General features: G+C 45.8%; 1 protein-coding gene across 1 annotated transcript; it reads right to left on the bottom strand.

Annotated features, from left to right (window-relative positions):
• Positions 1-2,988: 2,988 nt before the first annotated feature.
• CPOX (coproporphyrinogen oxidase) lies at positions 2,989-20,579 on the bottom strand. The gene is made up of 7 exons (XM_066241387.1): positions 19,930-20,579; positions 18,200-18,343; positions 17,835-17,945; positions 15,571-15,712; positions 12,956-13,174; positions 7,121-7,225; positions 2,989-4,336 (listed from the first exon to the last, which is right to left on the bottom strand). Exons 1-7 carry the CDS (start codon positions 20,447-20,449, stop codon positions 4,249-4,251), a joined length of 1,329 nt encoding a protein of 442 aa, XP_066097484.1. The 5' UTR covers positions 20,450-20,579; the 3' UTR covers positions 2,989-4,248.
• Between the last annotated feature and the right edge of the window lie 1,328 nt (positions 20,580-21,907).

Below are 21,907 nucleotides of genomic sequence, written 5' to 3'. Positions count from 1 at the left end.
CCCCTAAATTCCCATCCCTTATAACCACTAACACGCATATGAAAGACAGCAGCACTTACTTAGGCCATTAGGAAGTGCACCCGAGGCCTCTAGTAGACTCAGAATAGATATCAACACAAATTTGAAAAAGAATTTTACTTTGAATAACAGCAGAACGATCTTTTATGAAACTGTTATGCAATTATGTTACTTTCCCCAATTTCATCTGTAAGAGAAATGCATTGAAGGGTATGAGAAACTGATATAAGAAAAAAAAATTATTATTTTGTATTTTTCTGAAGCTGGAAACGGGGAGGCAGTCAGACAGACTCCTGCATGCACCCCACCGGGATCCACTCGGCACACCCACCAGGGGGCAATGCTCTGCCCATCTGGGGCATCGCTCTGTTGCGACCAGAGCCATTCTAGCGCCTGAGGCAGAGGCCATGGAGCCATCCTCAGCACCCGGGCCAACTTCGCTCCAATGGAGCCTTGGCTGCGGGAGGGGAAGAGAGAGACAGAGAGGAAGGAGAGGGGGAGGGGTGGAGAAGCAGATGGGTGCTTCTCCTGTGTGCCCTGGCTGGGAATCAAACCCGAGACTCCTGCACGCCAGGCTGATGCTCTACCACTGAGCCAACCGGCCAGGGCCGAAAATTTTTTGAAATTTTAATCTTAATTCAATGTCCAGACCCCAACAGCCCTGAATACAACTAGGTCTGCTAGCAGATCTATATGATACAGGGCTTTATTGAAAAAAGGTAAACTAGGGTTTATTTAAACATTCATACCTATATGCTGATATAATGAGTTTTTAAATTTAACCAGTGCTGTTTAAATATAAAATATATATAATATAAAATTTCATAATTTTAAGTGTGAAGTTCAGTAAGTTTTGATAACCATATGCAGTTGGTAACCATTGCCGCAATCAACATACGGACTACTTCCATCACCTCAAAATAGTAACTTGTTCCCTTTTTTTTTTTTTTTTTTTTTCTGAAGCTGGAAACAGGGAGAGACAATCAGACAGACTCCCGCATGCGCCCGACTGGGATCCACCTGGTACGCCCACCAGGGGCGATGCTCTGCCCACCAGGGGGCGACGCTCTGCCCCTCCGGGGCGTCGCTCTGCCGAGACCAGAGCCACTCTAGCGCCTGGGGCAGAGGCCAAGGAGCCATCCCCAGCGCCCCGGCCATCTTTGCTCCAATGGAGCCTTGGCTGCGGGAGGGGAAGAGAGAGACAGAGAGGAAGGAGAGGGGGAAGGGTGGAGAAGCAGATGGGCGCTTCTCCTGTGTGCCCTGGCCGGGAATCGAACCCGGGTCTCCCGCACGCCAGGCCGACGCTCTACCGCTGAGCCAACCGGCCAGGGCCAACTTGTTCCCTTTCGATACCAGTTCTGATGCTAGTGGAAAGTGGTTCTAGTGTGGTGTCACTGAAAAAGCATTTACTGGACCCACCCTTGGAGAATCTTAGCCTTTTACAGTAAGTTTTATTTAGGGTTGAAATAGAAGATTGCTCACAGGTTCCCAATGTCTCATTTCCATCTGTTCCACCAAGGTAAAAGTCCAGTCTTGTCTTCATTAAGTCCAGTATAAATACCCAAATCTAGATATTCTACGAGATTGGTTTAGACCACATCAGAACTCGATCCAGTCTAGGTGCTGCTCAAAGCCTGCACTTAGGAGATTGCTTGGCTGCCAGCCCCTGCAGGAGGGCTGCTGCTTGGAGACCCCAGGAGCAAACAAGCTGAGCAAACTTGTTTCCAAGCAGGAAAAGAAAGGCTTTGCTGAGCCTGTGTTTATACTTTCAGGCTGGAAGAACTGGCTTTCCTTTTAGCCAACCAATCAGTTTCTTTAAAATTTTGCAGGCTCGAGGTGGTTCCTCCCACTAACTCATCAGATTCTTCTAGGCTGGACAGACAAGCCTCTACTGTCACCATTCTGGCTTCCACTGCACATGTCTTGCAGAGGAAGCAGAGAAGCACCCCCCCACCCCCACCCCAGTCTGGGCGTGCACTGGTTTTACCCTCGAGGGCCGGGGAAAAACGAGTTCTTTCTCCCTGAATGGGAGCGGGAGGGAATGTTCATTTCTTTAGCTGGGCAATCCCCTGGGCTGTCCAAATTTAAAAAGAATGCGGAGGCTCCCTACTGAAGCAGGCTTTCCAAGTTTTATAGAATATAATGTCCAACTCCCATTGCTCCCTTCTCCGTACATCTAGCTTCCTGCCTATTTACACTTTCACAATCAATTTGCCAGCCCCATCCCATAGCAACTACTGATCTGCTTTCTGTTTTGATGTTTCTAGGTTTGCATATAATGTAGTTTACAGTGCGTGCTCCTTTGTGTCTGGCTTCTTTCACTTGGCATTATGTTTTTTTAATATTCATCCATGTTGGCCTGACCAGGCAATGGCACAGTGGATAGAGCGTAGGCCTGGGATGCAGATGACCCGGGCTCGAAACCCTGAGGTCATGGGCTCATCTGACTTGAGTGTGAGGTCACTGGCTTGAGCATGGGATCACAGACATGACCCCATAGTCGCTGGCTTGAGCAAGGGGTTACTCGGTCTGCTGTAGCCTTCCGGTCAAGGCACATATGAGAAAGCAATCAATGAACAACTAAAGTGCCACAACAAAAACTTAATGCTTCTCATCTCTCTTCCTTCCTGTCTGTCCCTCTCTCTGTCTCTTTCGCTAAAAAATAAAATAAAATTCCATTCAATGTTGTTGCATTTATCAACAGTTACTCCTTTTCATTTCTAAGTAGTATTTTAAGATACAGATATATCACAATTTGTTTATCCATTTACTTACTGATGAGCATTTGTATTATTTCTAATTTTGCGCTATTATAAATAAAGCCACCATGAAAATCAGAATGCAAAACTTCTATTTTGGGGGGTACAATACTTAGGAATGAAGAACTACAGTATTAGAACTAAAAACATTTGTCTTCCTGTGTCAACTATCCTGAAAAAAAAGTGAAAAAATACAGCCATTTCTAAGTCATATTCCATAATAAAATTTAATCAGTAAATCTGGTATAAGGCAGTTGAAGAATTCATACATTCCCCAGCCCTAAAGAGTTACAAACGGTTACATACATTCAACACACTCCAAGATAATGCTTACTAATATGTAGGAAGATACTATTCCCTACAAACGTCAATATATTATGGGTTACAAAAATCACATTTGTATTACAATATTATGTGAACAAAGAAGCCATATTAAAAGTTTTGTTGTGATTTTCTCTCAAATGCAAATATGAGTTACAGAATCTCTAATTTAAAAAGAATTTCAACTAGTCCATCTTATAAGAAAAATATATTTATAAAATGCCTACATGCTTCTCACTCATAACAGCTATGTTATGTCTACTTTAATTAAAGAAGGAAAATGTTTATCACCAAATGAGAAACGTTTCACATAAAACATCCCTAGGATTACTTTTAGTTTGAATTTCCAATAGAATGGTCTAGAATGAAAAATTTTAAGTATCAGAATTGAAGGTTATAAGCTTTCACATTCAGAAGTACAGAGAATTTCAATATTAACAAATTAAGGCTCTATATAAAAATCAAAATTATAACTTAAGTGTCCCTTATTTAAATAACAGTGATGTGCAGTTAACAAATACTGACAATCACTGAACTGAGACATTAGGAAAATTTCAAGTGTTCCTATATATATCATTTTGGAAAAATAAGTTTTACATTATGATTTCTACAGCAAGATACATAAATACAAACATGATTAAAAAAAAAACTTTAGTAATGACAAAGTAAAACCTTTACCTTCATTTCAAGTTGCTTTCTAAAATTACTAATAAGCTCAACCTCACTGAATTAATGAAAAGAAATTTATTCCATGACCTGTTTTTTGTGGCAGAAACTAAAACTTTAAAAAACATACATGAAATGAAAATAACATGAGATGTTCCCTGATACAAATTATGTTTAGATTCCTTTAACTCAATACAGGAAACCCAATGTCTTATTTGTAAACTAGTCACATGATTCTAAAAGTGTAAATGAGATTCATATTAACCAATCAAATCAGACAAAGCTGACATCCCGCCCCCCCGTCACCGACGACATCCAATGGGAACCTGTGATGCTTCATCACCTGTCAAGGAGGCAGACGCCAGAATGAAGACCGGAGCTCCAGGACACGGGTCACTGACTGCCACACAGTGGCGACGGTGCTGGCCAGTGGGATGGGGCACATATTGTGGCCCTAAACCCCAGGAGCGCTGCCTGAACTGCATCAATGCACCCAGTCCCTTGGATGGAGCAGAACGTCCAGAATTTCAGCTTCTTTGGAGTTCTCAGGGGGTGAATGCATGTACTCCCATCTATGTACATCCGAAACAGAAGCAAAAAATGTAATAATAGAAAATAATAAATGATACCCATTCCTCTTAAGATAAATGAAAAATAAAATTCTCGAATTTTATTTTTGCCTAATATGCCTTTTCCCCACTAGGCTTTTCTTTTTTTTTTTTTTTTTTTTGTATTTTTCTGAAGCTGGAAACGGGGAGAGACAGTCAGACAGACTCCCGCATGCGCCCGACCGGGATCCACCCGGCACGCCCACCAGGGGCGATGCTCTGCCCCTCGGGGGCGTCGCTCTGCCACGACCAGAGCCACTCTAGTGCCTGGGGCAAAGGCCAAGGAGCCATCCCCAGCGCCCGGGCCATCTTTGCTCAGCTGCGGGAGGGGAAGAGAGAGACAGAGAGGAAAGGGGGGGGGGGTGGAGAAGCAAATGGGTGCTTCTCCTATGTGCCCTGGCCGGAATCGAACCCGGGTCCCCCGCACGCCAGGCCGACGCTCTACCGCTGAGCCAACCGGCCAGGGCCTTCCCCACTAGGCTTTTAAAAAATATCTGTTGCTAAAAAAATAAAGTTTCTTAATTCCTGAGCATACTTTGGCTAATAGTAATATCCCAGAACCAAATACACTTTTACCATAAACTAGGGCTTTGTAAAGTGTAGAACCTGAGGTGCTCCACGGACAAATTATTCTTAGCTTCACACTTACACATTTATTTTAATGTGTTTCTTTCTATTTATGGCAATTATATTTGTCTTTTTAAGTATATTCTCTCTCTCAAAAAATTAGAGTATAAAATTAAATAGCCTGACCAGGTGGTGGTGCAGTGGATAGAACATTGGCCTAGGACGCAGAGGACGAGGACCCAGGTTCAGCAACAAAGTCACTGGCTTGAGCACAGGCTCATCCAGCTTGAGCATGGGGTCACTGACTTGAGCATGGGATCATCGACATGCCCCCATGGTCGCTGGCTTGAGCCCAAAGGCACTGGCTTGAAGCCCAAGGTCACTGGCTTGAGCAAGCGGTCACTGGCTCAGTTGGAACCCTCCTCCCTGGCAAGGCACATATGAGAAAGCAACCAATGAACAACTAAGGTGCTACAATGAAAAACTGATGCTTCTCATCTCTCTCCCTTCCTGTCTGTATTTATTTGTCCCTCTGTCTCTTGTTAAAATTACAGTAAATAATATATCAGATACTATACAAATATGATCAGAACAGTTAAGCTGTACTGGGAAATCTGGCAAATACTGGTTTAGACCAGGGGGTGGCAAACTTTTCCTGCGGATTTGTGGGGTCATATGATCTCTTGCATATTCTTTTGTTTTTAATAAATCCTTTAAAAATGTAAAATATATACATTCTTAGCTCAAGGGCTGTATAAAAGCACACCACAAGTGGACTTGGATTTACCCTGCAGCCTTAAGTTTGCAGATCCCCTGGTATAGACTTTAAGCTGAAAGTGACCTGTTGCTTAACAACTCAATTGAGCAAGGGAGTGATTTCTAACCTGCCAGTCAGCCAGCAGTGATCGGGCTGATGACTAGAGGACTTAAGAATTCATTTTTACTTTCATTCACATCTCCTCTCTAGAGTGGCAGGAACGCCTAACAGTGATGCGCGTGAGCTTCCAGCCAGGGACGCTAGATCCCAAGCACAACAGTTGAACAAGGACAGAGCCAGTGCCAATGTGAAGGCAGCGACAACCACAGAGGGACAGCCACAGAGGGTACTGATCTCACGAGGCTGACGATCTGGACAGCAGAATGATGCAGGACGGACTGTTAGTGCCATCCACCAGCCCATTTCTATTTGGACGTTAAAACTCATGGAAAAAAGAAGATTCTAGTTCTTATAAAATAAATCATGGTAATTTTTTTTTTCTGATGTTTTCTTTCAGTCTGGGCACACATCATTCTCATTTTCTTTTCTTTTTTTGTGACAGAGAAGGGGACAGATAGGGACAGACAGGAAAGGAGAGATGAGAAGCAACAATTCTCCATTGTGGCACGTTAGTTGTTCATTGATTGCTTTCTCATATGTGCCTTGTTCTGGGGGCTACAGCAGACTGAGTGACCCCTTGCTCGAGCCAGTAATCTTGGGTCCAAGCTGGTGAGCCTTGCTCAAATCAGATGAGTCCACGGTCAAGCCGGCGACCTCGGGGTCTCGAACCTGGGTGCTCTGTGTCCAGTCTGACGCTCTATTCACTGCGCCACCTCCTGGTCAGGCCATTCTCCTTAAAGGCAACAAAGTCAATTGCAGATCTTGGTTCACCTAATAGCACCAGTGTAAACATATCCGTCCTTTAACTTCCCCACACAGATTCAGTGAACCTTCGGGAAGCTCACCACAGCAGGAGTAAAGCACAGAGTAGGCCAAGCACCGGAAACGATCCCTCCATGTTTCCAAACAAGCTTTCTATTTCACACTGGAGAGTAAGGCATCTCCTCACAAGTGCAATCATTTCTGATAAAGCTAAGTTTAAAAAGCTGAATTGTTCAAATAAACATCTTTTCCTAGAAAACTACCCACGAGGGAGGGTCGACCCGGCCCCAGACCCCCCACCAGCCCCACTCCCTCTACGCTCCCTGCTCTCACTGAGCCGTGGCGCTCATCCTGCCGCCCCTTAAAACAGATAGCCAGCTTGATTTCTCTTAACTGGACTGTGGTTTTCTTATAAGATCACAGAGTCAAAAGCAGTGCAGTCTTTAGGTCGGACATCTGCAGGGCTAGCATTCACGCTTGGCGGGGGTGAGGGGGTATGGGTTTAGGGGTGGGAGATCATTATGATGATGAGTTCCTCTTACCGGGCAGTTAGAGGTAAAGACATTAAGATGCTTTCAATCCTCGATCCGGGAGTGAAGAGGCCAAACTTTGTACCCCGATCATACAGCAGGTTAAATTCTATATACCTGACGTAAAGACAGCAAACAACAGTCAGGGTCAGCTGGGTCAAATCTTCCTTAGGAGTAGCCCGGAATGCGTACTCACCGAGGGGCCTCCCCCCTCCCCCCACCCGCAGTCAGCTGGAACCGGCACCAGTCCGGTCTGGGCACACCCGTCCAGGCAGCTGGGTCTGCCCCATCCGGACAGGCATAAATAAAAGGGCTTTCTATCCAGCAAACAACAGGGTCTAGATCCAGCCCCAACACAGAGCTGCTCTCAAATAAGAGGTTATTTTCCAATAAGTAAAAGGAATGAACACAAAGCAGAGCGCTGTGAGGCACAAGAACTGTACAGAAGAAAGGGGTACCCTGTATCAGAACAGCACAGCTCCTTCCGGCCCCCCCCCCCAGCCTCTCACTCACACGCAGTAATACAGGGGAGAAACCTGGTAATCAGAAAGAAAGGGGTACCCTGTATCAGAACAGCACAGCTCCTTCCGGCCACCGCCCCCTCCCCAGAGCCTCTCACACGCAGTAATACAGGGGAGAAACCTGGTAATCAGAAGGCCAAGTGCAGATAACAGCAATCTGCCATATTTACTGCTATATTCTAGGTATTTCCTTTTATTTTATTTTTTTTGCACTTCTCTGAAGCTGGAAACGGGGAGAGACAGCCAAACAGACTCCCGCATGCGCCCGACCGGGATCCACCCGGCACGCCCACCAGGGGCGATGCTCTGCCCATCTGGGCGTTGCTCTGCCGCGACCAGAGCCACTCCAGCGCCTGGGGCAGCGGCCAAGGAGCCATCCCCGCTCCAGCTTCGGCTGCGGGAGGGGAAGAGAGAGACAGAGAGGAAGGAGAGGGGGAGGGGTGGAGAAGCAGATGGGCGCCTCTCCCATGTGTCCTGGCCGGGAATCGAACCCGGGTTCCTCGCACGCCAGGCCGACGCTCCACCGCTGAGACAACCGGCCAGGGCCGGTATTTCCTTTTATTGAAGTAGTTAATAGCATTAATAAGAGGTAATACAATTCAGTTGTCCAGCAGATTCGTGGCAATCATAATAAAAGGCAGTGGTTGAGTTGCAGTGCTCAAATTTTTTATTTTTATTTTTTAGTGAGAGAGATGAGAAGCATCAACTTAAAATTGCAGCACTTTACGGTCAGAGGGAAAGTGGAAGAGAAGATGGGATCAGAGAAGGAAAAGAGATTAATGAAATTATATATATATATAACACAGCATTATAGAGAACAGGAGAGCAAATCCTGGAGGGAAGGGGGGAGGGTGCATGGGGGAGGGCCAAGGGGAATAGGGGTGGGGGGGAGATATATTCGGTGGGACACTTGAATCTATGTAAACACAAATTAAAATTTAAAAAAAAATTGCAGCACTTTATTTGTTCACTGATTGCTTCTCATATGTGCCTTGACTGGGAGGTGTGGGGCCACCAGCAGACCGAGTGACCCCTTGCTCAAGCCAGCGACCTTGGGCTCCAAGCCAGTGACCTTCAGGCCCAAGGCAGTGACCATGGGATCCCGTGCAGCGATCCTGCACTCGAGCTGGATGAGCCCATGCTCAAAGCAGGCGACCTCGGGCTTTCAGACCTGGACCCCAGCATCCCAGGCTGAGTCTCTAACCACTGCACCACACTGGTCAGGCTGCGGCACTCAATTTCATCTTCGCAGAAAAACATTCTTAGTGGCATCAATGTAAACTTGGCTTAGTACATTAGTTTTCCATTACCTGCCTGAGTCAGATCTAAACTTTGTCTACCTTAGAAATCTGTAATTAAAAAAAAAAAATCTGTAATTATCTTTAACATCATGGGACCCTTTGTACAATAAAAGGATACCCAATTTCAAAAAAATAAGATCTACTTCCCCAAAGAATTTAGGATGATCCATAAATCTGAAAGTATCAATAAGCAGTACTCCTTTCAGATCACTTCTCAACTCAGTCAGAAACTGCTCTTAGTCTAAACCTCCTCAGATATTCTTTTTTATCCTCAGGTTACTGTCTTTAACCAGATAGAGAGAATCCCAGAGAACTTCAATTTTTAGGAAGCACTGGTGTGAGAAAATTTAAATAAATGATATGCACGAATCCCTTCTTAGTCCTCGTCTTTTATTTATCATTGATTGAATTTTGCACACTAATGACTGTGCCTATTTCAAAATATATTTAAGTGAATCTTAACTTCTTCCTCTTTAAGACCATGGGAAAGAATTTCAGTCTCTCATCCCTTTTCCACCCCTGTCCAGTATTAGCTTTCCAAACCGTATTTACGGAATGGCCGTGCCTCTCTAATTTGTATTGATGCCTTTATCAAAGACCCTTGTAAGCAGCTCTAAATGAGCTTTCTGCAGGACCCCTGGCTGCTTTCTTATTCAGTGAACGATGCCCCCTCCCATCCATTAGCCTCTCTCACTCCCACCAGGTTTTGCTTAGACCGGACCTTTCTGATTCTTAATCCTCTGTGAGGTACCTGTGAACTAGGCGCTTGAACCATTCCCTTCAATTGAACTGATGCCTAAATTTTATCCTGCTTCCCTTTTCCAAAATACAACAGAACAACAGTAAGTCAAAGATCTTAGGTTTCTATTCTATAAAAAAAAAAGACTCTGAGACAAACTGAAGTAAGTTCACGGTCTGGGGAGAGAAGAAAAGCAACTGAGGACAAGATGCGGATAAGAGATGAAATGAATTTGCAAATAAGAAACTGGAAAGTCAAAAGGGAAGCAGTCTGACTATCGCAGGGGAAACTTTCTGGGGTGGGAAGAGGTGGGGGAGAGTAACCTCTGAAGGAGACAGATAGGGTTGCAGATGCGGGTGAAAGCCGGTGAAGAGGTGAAGACGGCGCTGATAACAGCAGCGTGGAGCTAGGGTTATCTCTGGCCCAGAGCTCACGGCCGGGGAGATAAGCGTGCTGGAGGGCGGCTCTCCTGGAAGAACAGATACACGCCACACCACGGAACACTAATCTCACACCCACACTCCTACCCACCCAACTCAAAGAGCACACAGCATGCAATGACATATATAAACGGAACTTCAAAATGTCTTGTCATTAAATAATGGGGGCAAAAAAAGCCTAGAAAGCCAAAATACATTTTTCCTACATCCAAAACGCTGTCAAGGTTTCATCTCATCGGTATTCACAAAACCCGCCAGCTTTGTCTGTGAAATTTTATGCAAAACTAGAACATTGTACTTTCCACAGCGCTTTTTCTTCTTTTTCAATTATCCCCTTAGGTATACCTTCCCCACTACCCTGTGAGTTTAGGTCCACGGGTCCGTGTTACGCTCACGACACAGAGCCTCCCTGTAGGGAACACATGATAAACGCCATGTAAAGAAAGGAAAGGAGTCGTAAAGGGGTATCTGAGAAATCACAGGAACAGCAGCAACAAAAACATGTCCCTAACTCGAGTCACTGTTTAAGAAATCCTCAGAAAAAGGTTACTCAAGTCTCATTTCCACAAGTTTGTAAATGGGGGCCAGATTGCACCAGGTGGTCATAAGGAAGGATAAACACAAACATTTCTCTTTAGAGTTGGAATGCTATTTAAGTTGACCCTTTCTGGGCAGTAGTCTTAGCTCCTTAAGTACCCCAAGCTTCCTCTGCCTGAGACAGAATGAACACGAAGAAGTCCATTTTCTAGCCATAGACCAGTGTATATACAGGGGTCCTCGGGTTACAACAGTCTTGATATACAATGTTTCGAGTTTACGACACTCACTCCCATAAAAACTTAAAGAAATTGAGACGTGAGTGTTTCGGCTTACGCTATTAGAGTCATACTTACAGACTAGCCTGGAACAATTCTTTAAGGTAGAGAGGCCTGCAACAGACCCTGTACCCTCTAGTCAGCTGCTTCTCCAGATGAAACACCTGTAGTACAGGTAGAATCATCTCCAGCGTCTCCTGCATGTTCCTATCCTGACTCACCTGACCCCGTATCTCCAGCACCTTCTGCAGGTTCTCCGGCCTCTCCAGCTTCCTCCTCCTAATAGGTCACTCTCTCCCACCTTGCAATGCCCCTGCCAGTGTGTAAGCTATCCACACAAATAAAGGAATTTTTTTATACTCATTTTTTGTTACTACAGTATACAGTACCGTATATTTATGTCCTTTTCCTTTATCTGTGGCTTAGTTGTATTTTTATGTTTAGATTATAATTTTATAACTGTGTTAGGACAGGTAAGTGACTTAGACTAGGGTGTGTTTAGACTTAACACCAAAATTCGGGTTACGTCACTGTCATAGGAATGGAACTGTGTCATAACCCGAGGACCTCCTGTATGCAATTAAGATGGCAACGAGAAACTCATGTGAGCAGAGAGTGGCTCATTTGGAGCTTATTCACAAATACACTCAGCTGAAGACAGTCTCACGATGATCACCCAAGTGGGCTCGCCAAGCTCAGCACACAAAGCAGAGTGGCTTAGGTGAGAATCCTGGTAAGAAACAAAAGCCTGCTTCACCCACTTCCTTCATGAGTGGGAAAGAGTGCAAGTTTGAAGTCAGGATAACCTGGTTCCACATCTGGGATCTTTTATTTAAACCAGCTGCGCAATCTTGGCCAAGGAACTTGCTTTTCTGAGAATAACTTTTACCATCTATAAAATGATAATGATTATATCAATCTCAGGTTTGTGGAGAAAATTAGATGCAAACTGCCTCCTATATTGGTTGGCACATAGTAAAAACCTCGTAATTAATAAATCTTATCATGAAGTGTAAATAATTTCTTAAATGACTACTTTCATTAAAACAACTTCCATGGCCTGATCAGGTGGTAGCACAAGTGGATAGAGTGTGGACTGGGATGTTGGGGACCCAGGTTCAAGACCCCAAGGTCGCCAGCTTGAGCATGAGCTCATCTGGTTTGAGCAAGGCTCACCAGCTTGAGCCCAAGGTCGCTGGCTCAAGCAAGGGTCACTCAGTCTGCTGTAGCGTCCGTCCCCCCCCCTCAAGGCACATATGAGAAATCAATCAATGAACTAAGGAACCGCAACGAAGAATTGATACTCCTCATCTCTCTCCCTTCCTGTCTGTCTGTCCCTATCTGTCCCTTTCTCTGACTCTGTCTCTGCCACAAAACAAAACAAAAAAAAACTTCCATGAAACTTAAAACAATGAATGAAAAGAGGTGTGATTCCAAATCTACAAAGGAGCAAAAACATTAAATGATAGCCATTATCTTGGTATAAGGCTGCAGGGAGAGCCAGAAGACTAAAAGAAATCAGCTGAACTAAATTCAGCAAGTACTTACCCAGCCTACTATGACTCTCTGATGTATATAGCTAAATGAAATACACTTTGCTCTTTCTATAATACTATTTTACAGGTTTTTTATATATTTAACATTCATCTAGTTACTAAAAGGAATTAGGGTACTAACACAACTCTAAGAAAATATCTGCCCAAGACGACACACCACCCACTGTTACCACAGCTGCTCCACCTCCTGCCGCGGGCACACAATGCACGGGCGCACTCTCCCCCCCACACACTCTCCCCCCGGCTCACTCTCCCCAGGCTCACCCTCCCCCCCCTGCTCATCCCCCCCTCACCCTCTCCCCCGGCGCACTCTCCCCCACACTCTCCCCTGGCTCACCCTCCCCCCCCTGCTCACCCCCCCTCACCCTCTCCCCAGGATCACCCTCCTCCAGCTCACCCTCCCCGGGCTCACACCCCCCCCCCGGCTCACCCCCCCCCCCCTCACTTCCCCCCCACTCTCCCCCGGCTCACTCACCGCCCTCTCCGGAGCTGCTGCCACAGCTTCTCCTGAGGGCTGAAGGACTCCTTGCAGTGCTTTTCCACGAGGGGAATGTAAGAAGGAATGACAGCCTGGGCACAGCTCTGCACGAAGTGAAACACCTCCTCCTTGGATGGAGAGTCAAGGTCATCAAAAAAGATTCCCCCGATGCCCCTCCGCTCCCCACGGTGAGTTATGACAAAGTAGTCATCACACCTGCAAACACGGAGCAAGGTCACGTCAGGGATCAAAGGGGAAAACATAACACAGGCATGAAAATCAATGTGAGTGTTTTATTCAGAGCACTACAGCACTATCCCTGACCAGTACCAGCACCGTGTCCTGATTCTATGTCCTCTTTGGAGAATGAAGCTAGTGCTTTAGACTGTCTACCATTCGCAACAATGTACCATATGCTTTTATCTGCAGAACAAGGAGGCAATTTAATACACGTCTATGTAAAGCATACGGCACTCTAAGACCTTTAGGGAAAATAAAGACAAACAGCCCAGTATTAATACTGTATTTCTTGAAACAAGTGATGCCGCTACCCTCAGAAGCATGGCTGCTTTTTGAACAAGGCAGGACAGGAATTTCTACCAACAATGAATAAATAGGCCCATAACTGGGCACCGACCCTGGAGCGCCCTGAATCCATTCTCTATTCATCAAAGGAAAAGTTCAATAAACAATCTGTAAGGTCTTCTTTAGCAATAAAATTTGATGACTTGATATCATGCATGCCTGAGAGAAGGGCTGGGGGAAGGAAACGTGCAGAGTAACAGACTTCCAACACAGGAAAGGTTCCCCGTGAGCCAGCACACGAGTCACCATCTGTGCTTGAGTCTTCCCCCCCATGCCTCCTAGAGAACCTTTCCTAAGAAGTCATTTCCTAAATATTAAACTTGTACAACAGTCTGCATCAGGGTTCGGGAACCTACAGCTCACGAGCCAGATGTGGCTCTTTTGATGGCTGCATCTGGCTCACAGACAGATCTTTACTAAAAGAAATAATGTTAAAAATATAAAACATTCTCATGTATTACAATCCATTCATTTCCTACTGCTCCTGTTCATGGTTGTGGGTGGCTAGAGCCAATCACAGCTATCCTCCGGGACAACACCAAATTTTTATTGGATAATGCGTAACATACACGGGTCGTTGTATGGCTCTCACAGAATTACATTTTAAAATATGTGGCGTTCATGGCTCTCTCAGCCAAAAAGGTTCCTGACCCCTGGTCTACATTGTGAAAATCATTCTTTTGATGAACTCAATGGAATAAGGGTCTCTATACAGAAAAATCTGTATAAGGAAAAACTGAAAGCTATTTACAAGTTTCTTAAAAATAGCCTGAATACCTTAAACAAAACCAGGCAGATGTAAATCCCCGCATTGCTGCATGGGTGGAATTCACTTCAGCTGTGTCTCGTTGGCTTTCCTTCACACACACGTTTTACTAACGTAAAATACATCCTGAGCAAGGCTGTGAGACCAGCTTTAACCAAATCACATGATTTCAAAATCTCTTCCTGAAATTAAGAAATTTCCTAAATACTTATACTAAAAACTTCTTTTAACTAGCCTGCACCCTAAATGTTTCATTAACTAATAGGACTCAGATAAAATCACCTCAGTAATGGTAAAAAGAGAAAACCAAAAAAAAAAAAAAAAAAAGGGACTGTCCCCTCTACCAGGGCTCCTCCTAGAAGGATGCCGACTCGAAGGAGAAAAGACACCCTCCGGGTCACGTCTGTGCCTCTCCAGACGTGCGCTTTCGGTGGTAATGTCAAATCAAAAGAATATTCAAATAGCTTATCTTTCTGAAGATTTTAAAGCTGAACCCCATGCTCTTACATAAAGAACATCAAGATTCCATAAATTGTGGGTAATAAAAGCAAAGGAAAGAAAAAAAAAAGACAAAACCTTGCTGTTCTTCCTTTTTCAGGAATGGCAATTAGCTCTAAGCAGTTTGAGCGCTTTTATTCCAAACAATTTATGCCTCGACTCCATTTTACATCTACCAAACACCCTGGATCTTCTCACAACTATTGTTTTTCTTTTCTTTGAAGAATAAGAGTTTCTTTCACAAAGTGTCCAATTCCACCTTTCATCTTGTCCAAAATCTCTGGGACATTTGCATCAGTCCCTAATAGTTCTCCAACCCTTCCTCTGCCCTCATATATGCCCATGGCAATAAAGAGACAACTCTCATCTAGGATGAGACTTCAACAAACCACCACAGGATTCAAAAGCCTTAGATTCACAAGCATAAATCGCCTTAAAGTCTATATTCCATCCAAGTACTAACCAGGCCCGACCCTGCTTAGCTTCCGAGATCAGACGAGATCGGGCGCGTCCAAGGTGGTATGGCCATAGACAAAGTCTATATTTCAAACCACTTGGGATCAAGGAAGATGCTTCTACCCAATTTTTATTGCAGACGTTGAAATATTCCTAAGCCACTTACTTATAAAAACCACTTAAAATTGGCATCCCACTTCAGGTGGGCAAAGAAAACAGTTCAAGCTTCATAAACTAAAACAGGGAGGTATTTAGAGAGGAATAGAGTATACTTAGGCATCATGACAAGTTCAGTTCCTTTACCTACCATTTTTTAAATTTAGGGTAGAGAGCTGGGCCGTGCTGGTCACAAGCCTCCTTTAGAGTTCTATGAAAATGAACAGCGTCCTCTCGGTTTAAGTACGCTGGAGTAAGGTCAGAGCCACCTCCAAACCACCACAGCTTGTTACCTACCAAAACAAGACATGGAAATGGATTTGGACTCTGGACTTTGAGATGCAGCACACTCTAATCCAGAGACCCACTGTATTACCAAACTTAATTGATCCGTTTACTTTATTAAGGGTGAAATGGGTAACAATCAAAACATATTCATCTGAATTTAGCTCTCCATAGCCAGGGAGGAAAGACGAGGAAATAGGACACTGAAATGTAAGCGAGTGGAACCAGCCAGGGAAGTCATACACACAGCAGGGAATGATCAAACACCACCCTGTTAAACCAGGCAGTGGGTTTCCTGGATGGCTGCATGTTAAAATCACATAAGCTTAAAATTTAGACTCCGCTAGTCACATTTTAAAAGTAAACCAACCAACCCAGGAGATTATGCTCCTTGTATTAAAAAGCACTGCCATCTCCCCCCTTTCCCCTCGCAAGGGTAAAAACAGTTGCTGAGGGAGACAGCTGACCGTTTGGGAATAACTACTTCATGTGCTCAGTTAGGTCTACAGGGTATCAGTGCCGGTTACCAATTTATTTCTAAACATTAAAAAGTTCAACCAATCTAAGTGGCTTCCAGATGAAAAGTTAAATACACTGACTTTAAATGCCATCACCTGCAGGGCCCCCACCAGGAGTGGCATGGCCCTACGGCCCTGCACAGGGGGCTCTAGCTGGCGGGAAGAGCTGGCCCAGCCAATGAGACCTCTGCTGGCGCTCCGCCTTCCCTGCACAGGGGGCTCTAGCTGGTGGGAAGAGCTGGCCCAGCCAATGAGACCTCTGCTGGCGCTCCGCCTTCCCTGCACAGGGGGCTCTAGCTGGCGGGAAGAGCTGGCCCAGCCAATGAGACCTCTGCTGGCGCTCCGCCTTCCCTGCACAGGGGCTCTAGCTGGCGGGAAGAGCTGGCCCGCGAATGAGACCTCTGCTGGCGCTCCGCCTTCCCTGCACAGGGGCTCTAGCTGGCGGGAAGAGCTGGCCCAGCCAATGAGACCTCTGCTGGCGCTCCGCCTTCCCTGCACAGGGGCTCTAGCTGGCGGGAAGAGCTGACCAGGGAATGAGACCTCTGCTGGCGCTCCGCCTTCCCTGCACAGGGGTTCTAGCTGGCGGGAAGAGCTGGCCCAGCCAATGAGACCTCTGCTGGCGCTCCGCCTTCCCTGCACAGGGGCTCTAGCTGGCGGGAAGAGCTGGCCCAGCCAATGAGACCTCTGGTGGCACTCCGCCTTCCCGAGAGGCCGGCTCAGCCACCGCCTGCCCTGTAATGCACGGGTGGCTAGCAAACTCTGCACATAGAAGTCGTTTTCTTTTCTTTTCTTTTTCTTACCTCTTAAATGCTGCTTCTCTGAACTCTATCTTACACAGAGAAGGGAATGGGGGGGAGGCAAGAAAGCTCTTGGGGCACAAAGTAAAGCAGCACTCACTTTTTTTTTTTTTACAGAGACAGAGAGAGAGAGAGAGAGAGAGAGGGACAGATAGGGACAGACAGACAGTAACGGAGAGAGATGAGAAGCATCAATCATTAGTTTTTCATTGCGCGTTGCAACACCTTAGTTGTTCACTGATTACTTTCTCATATGTGCCTTGACCGCGGGCCTTCAGCAGTCCGAGTAACCCCTTGCTGGAGCCAGCGACCTTGGGTTCAAACTGGTGGGCTTTTTTGCTCAAACCAGATGAGCCCGTGCTCAAGCTGGCAACTTCGGGGTCTCGAACCTGGGTCCTCTATATCCCAGTCCGACGCTCTATCCACTGCACCACCGCCTGGTCAGGCTAGAAGGTGTTTTCTAAAAGCGAGTTCTCAATTTCAACTTAACCTTGCACATGAGGTTTTCCTCTGGGTGTAATGAGTTTATATTTGCGAAGAAGCCTGTGTGCACTTTAAGTTCAGCTTCATTCACTCAATCCCTCTGTGTTGGAAGAAATATGGAAGAGGTCAGAATCTGGCCAGTACTACTGTCCCTTTTCAAGTCCAGTACGTAACCCACTACACCTGCCAAGGAATAAGCCATCATATGCCTCCTGAAGAACCTAGTTAAGATTGTGTTTATTCTTTCTTGCTATCAGATATCATGCCCCCAAAACTGTTTTCAAATACACATTTTGCACAGTGATGCTTTGCACAGTTCCAGACACACTTACCATCAGCTTCTTCTACTTCAAAGTATCTGTAGTTGAAGTGGATACTAGGAACATGAGGATTCTTGGGGTGGATAACGGAGCTCACACCCAAAGCAGAAAATGGCAATTTACCTGGAAAATGAAACACACAGTGAGCTGCACTCAATCACCTGGCTTGATCTAAACTAACTCCAGCATGGTTTCTGGGTCAATTTTCAAAAGCTTTTTGTCTTTCAATATAATTTTACAATATAATTTAAAAAATGTAACTGTGAACATGCATATCAGCATGGCTTTTAACAGAAGCAATATTTTTATCTACAAATAAAGCTTGTGGGGGAAAAACGGTTTACAACAACTATTAAAGGCTGTTGAGACTGGTTTACCATCTTTAGTCTTCAGATTTTTTCCTCTGCTTCTCATTTGCTTTGCTGCTTCCTCAGAAAGATTTCCATGAACCACAGAAATGCTCACCCCGGCCTTTTCAAAAACATTCCCATCCTGAAGGACACAGCAGATGCCACCACCTCCTGTTTAAGAAATGTAAAATGCGGAGAAGATGAAAAATTGAAAACAGTGCAAAACTGAAAACCCTTGCATGAAACGGAAAGATTAGGAGTTAATTTTCCTCCTCTATTTTCTATAATATTTGTATATTTATAATTCTCAGATGCAATAAAATAATTAGCTTAGCTTAATGACATTTGCTAATTATCTCTCCCAATCACCAAACTGAGTATTTCTTCTACATTTATTACACTGTCGTCTAAAATAAGCCACTGGAACATTTTCCGTTCAAACCCTACTGCTTGTATTTTGGTTATGCTGTATGAGAGAAAGTTAAGGTTAAAAGAAGGAATGGGTATCTTTGAAGACTGTTCTATTATTGCCAAATTTAAGAGCTCCATATTGTTTCAATTGTTTTTCTTCCATGTGCTGTTTGCCTTTTAATTTTGTTTACAGGCAACTGAAAAACAGTAGATATTCAATCACCTCTGCAACCTTAAATTAAGTGACACATACAGGTTTCTGAGCTTTACTATTATAGTAGCCAGTTTGTTTTTTAAGAGACTAAAGTTACCACAAGAGCAACTGTTCCCTAAAGGTTCATATTTGGTTTGTTTTATTTTCTAAGAGTTTTTTGAGCTGGATGGGCCCTCAGATGATCCAGTATAACTTCCATGTATTTCACATGAGAACTCTAAGGCACAGAAAGGCAAAACATCATCTCCAAGAACACACAGCTAGCAAGTGGCCCGATTTGTCTCAGCGCTTTCTCTGTATCAATATTTTTATCACCTCATCTACATTCATCTCATTCAATCCTTATAATGCCCTTATATATTATTTCTTTTCAAAAGTTTTTCATTGACTGATTTAGAAACCACTATGAAAATCAGATTTAACTTCACTTAATGAAAATGTGGCGATACCATAACCCACAGCCCACTGATGAGCAGGTGCTTTAGAAAAGTCAGAATCCTTCAAGTTTATGACCAAGATGTGAGTGAGGTTTTACTGCACAGGTAACAAAATGACTATAAATGATAAGAGACTGGGTTGTAGTACTGAGTATCTGCCACTGGAAGGAAGACTATTCTAGCAAGAAATCAGACCGGTGCATTTTGTAGAACTACTGACAATCAATCAAATATTTCTTGAGCAACTTGGGAAAGCGACACAGTGACACCCTTAGCTGGAGGAGTCTGGCTGACACTTAGCAAAGAGCAGCTGAGACTCTCTATCTCCAAAGGTGGGGAAAGTATAAACACACCAAGAGAAAGAGATGAAATATGGAAGAAATCGATGCTCAATTAGAAATCTGGACATCCACGCTAGCTGGCTAAAATAAACCTAAAACTTCTACGAAAAAATGCCATTATAAAATTGCAAAAATTTTAAAATGTTCGGTATTTGAGTGACAGCACATCTGGTTCCACACCTGCAAGGAGCGAGCTGAAGACCGTTCCGGTGTCAATCTTTTCAACAGAGTCCCTTTTAACTTAGCGGGCACCCCTTTCCTACTCCCACCCCCCTATTGAGTCATTTTCTGCCGGCAACCTAAAGCCGACCCCTTTCCCCATCTTCACCTCCCGCTATGCAGCGACCTCCTCACCTTCCTTCCTCTCCCACCGGTCCACCGAGAAGCGGGCGCCCCCGTCCACCTGTGCCAGCGCCTGGCACACCTGGGCCTGGGTCTCCAGGATCAGCAGCTCCATCTTCGTCTTCATGTCGCCCGGCGTCCTCCGCAGCTCGCGAAGATCAGTCACAGGAGCGGCCATGAAGCCGCTGCAACGGCGGGCCAGCTCGTCGTCCTCCTCCGGCCTCCCGGGCGAGGGGCTCCGCGCCCCCGAGCTCTTGGGCACCATCTCCGCCCGCTCTATGTGCCCGAAGGCGACGGCGCCCAACCCCGCCAGCCCCGCCAGCGCCGCGGCCAGCGGGGTCCCCAGCCGGAGGGCGCCTCCCGCCGCCGTGCGGTGCCCCAGCCCGCGGCCCTGCCCCGCGCCGGCCGCGCCCGGGGGCCGGCAGAGGCGCACGGCCGCGCAGCGCCGGGACCACACGCGCAGCTCCCCGCAGCAGCCCCGCGCCACGCGCCAGCAGGGGCCCGCGGCCAGCCTGCCCAGGTGCAAGGCCATGCTCCCGCGCTGTCACCCCTGGCAGTGCCTGCGTCCCGGAGATCGGTCCCAGATCCGCGCGGGAGTCCCCAGCCCGCAGCCGCGAGTGTTCAGGGAACCCTTACGGAAAAGGGCTACTACCGCATCGGGCGCCCGGGAGGCGGGCGGGCGGGCGGCAGGGATTCTGGGAGCTGTAGTCCCGCTCCTGTCGCCGCCCGCAGGGCTGCGCGCGGGAGATAGAGAACCCGCCTTGCCCTACGAGGTGTGTCCGGCGGGAACAGGGCTGGAGCACGGGGAGTGCCAGAGCACAGGGTAGCGTCGGCAGAGATAAAAGACGCTTCTTGTATCTACAGTGCTGGTGTGCTGTTTAATCAACCACAGGGGAAGACAAAGGAGGACTGGACGCTGGGGAGCGATTGGGACACAAATGTAGCCGGAGACGCCCCCCGCCCCCATGTACGCACACACGCGCGCACACACCCGCCGGATCTACATTTTCAAACGGCTGCAAATCCTGGCCCTATATTCTATAGGGGAGCCCAGCGTCCCTGATTCTAGTCACGTAGAGCTTGTGAGTCTTGTAGGCTTGGTGGGGGCGGAGCCTGGCAAACTCCTTCCCTAAGGGTGGAGTGGAAGCAGGGCAGGGCTGCTGGTAAAAATCTAAGAAATCCTAGGAAACTACTTTCTGGAATCAACTTATTATCACAGTTCTATCATTAAAATTTTTGCCTCTACAATAGTGCCTACTGGGTCGGCAAAGGAGGGACAAGCACAAGGCCTGATGAGTTTTATAAGAAAGTTATTTTTGCGTCTGCGCACAGGTTGAGACCCCTAGTGGCGGCGCAGCGAGAGGATGAAAGCCTCAGTTTACACAGGACTGAGTTTGGCTGTATTTCTCTTTGCAGGGAGAAATTTATGTGACCTGGGGCCGTAGACGATAGAGGGGGTGGTGATAAATGGCCAAGCAACAGACCTTTCAGCAAGTAAAGGAGGGGATGACTAGCTGGCAAAATGGTCGAGGGTCTGGAGGAGGTAAGAAGTCAACCAGGCCCCCGCCTCCTCCCATCTTATTGCTCTACAGACTTTTTTATGGGATTTGGACAATCTTGGTTATAAATATTGGAACTCCAGACATAGTATGCATATTACTGTAGGAAAGAATTATTCAGGGGGCGAAAGGCAGAGAAGGCAAAGGACTACAGGAGTATTGACAATGACTCATAAAATGTTTCTAGAACGTTTGGGTGGTATATATATACCGCTATGAAAAACAGATTCTAAAATTACTTCAGTTAAAGGAAAAGCAAGTTAGCAACACCAAATTGAACTGGATAGTCAGTCCACATTTAGCTTTTAAAGACAATTCTTTTAATGATCTATGTTAACATTTGCCTCTAAAGACCTAAAAGTTTAAAATACAAATTCTAGCACAAAATTAGTTTTAAAATCCCAAAATATCCACTTAGTGTTCATTTCACT

The sequence above is a fragment of the Saccopteryx bilineata genome, chromosome 8 (genome assembly GCF_036850765.1).
Source record: "Saccopteryx bilineata isolate mSacBil1 chromosome 8, mSacBil1_pri_phased_curated, whole genome shotgun sequence".
Taxonomy (NCBI): Eukaryota; Metazoa; Chordata; class Mammalia; order Chiroptera; family Emballonuridae; genus Saccopteryx; species Saccopteryx bilineata.
The sequence above is the reverse complement of the archived record's forward strand: the minus strand, read 5'-3'. Positions and strand labels throughout refer to the sequence as shown.

What these genes read in the sequence shown, in the direction of transcription:
- CPOX (XM_066241387.1), bottom strand. Translation starts at nt 20,449, where the DNA reads ATGGCCTTGCACCTGGGCAGGCTGGCCGCGGGCCCCTGCTGGCGCGTG. An exon ending in TACCCTAAATTTAAAAAATG is followed by an intron (nt 13,175 to 15,570) that starts GTAGGTAAAGGA and finishes CCGTGTTTGCAG; the next exon opens with GTGTGATGACTACTTTGTCA. An exon ending in TCTTTACCTCTAACTGCCCG is followed by an intron (nt 4,337 to 7,120) that starts GTAAGAGGAACT and finishes GGATGTACATAG; the next exon opens with ATGGGAGTACATGCATTCAC.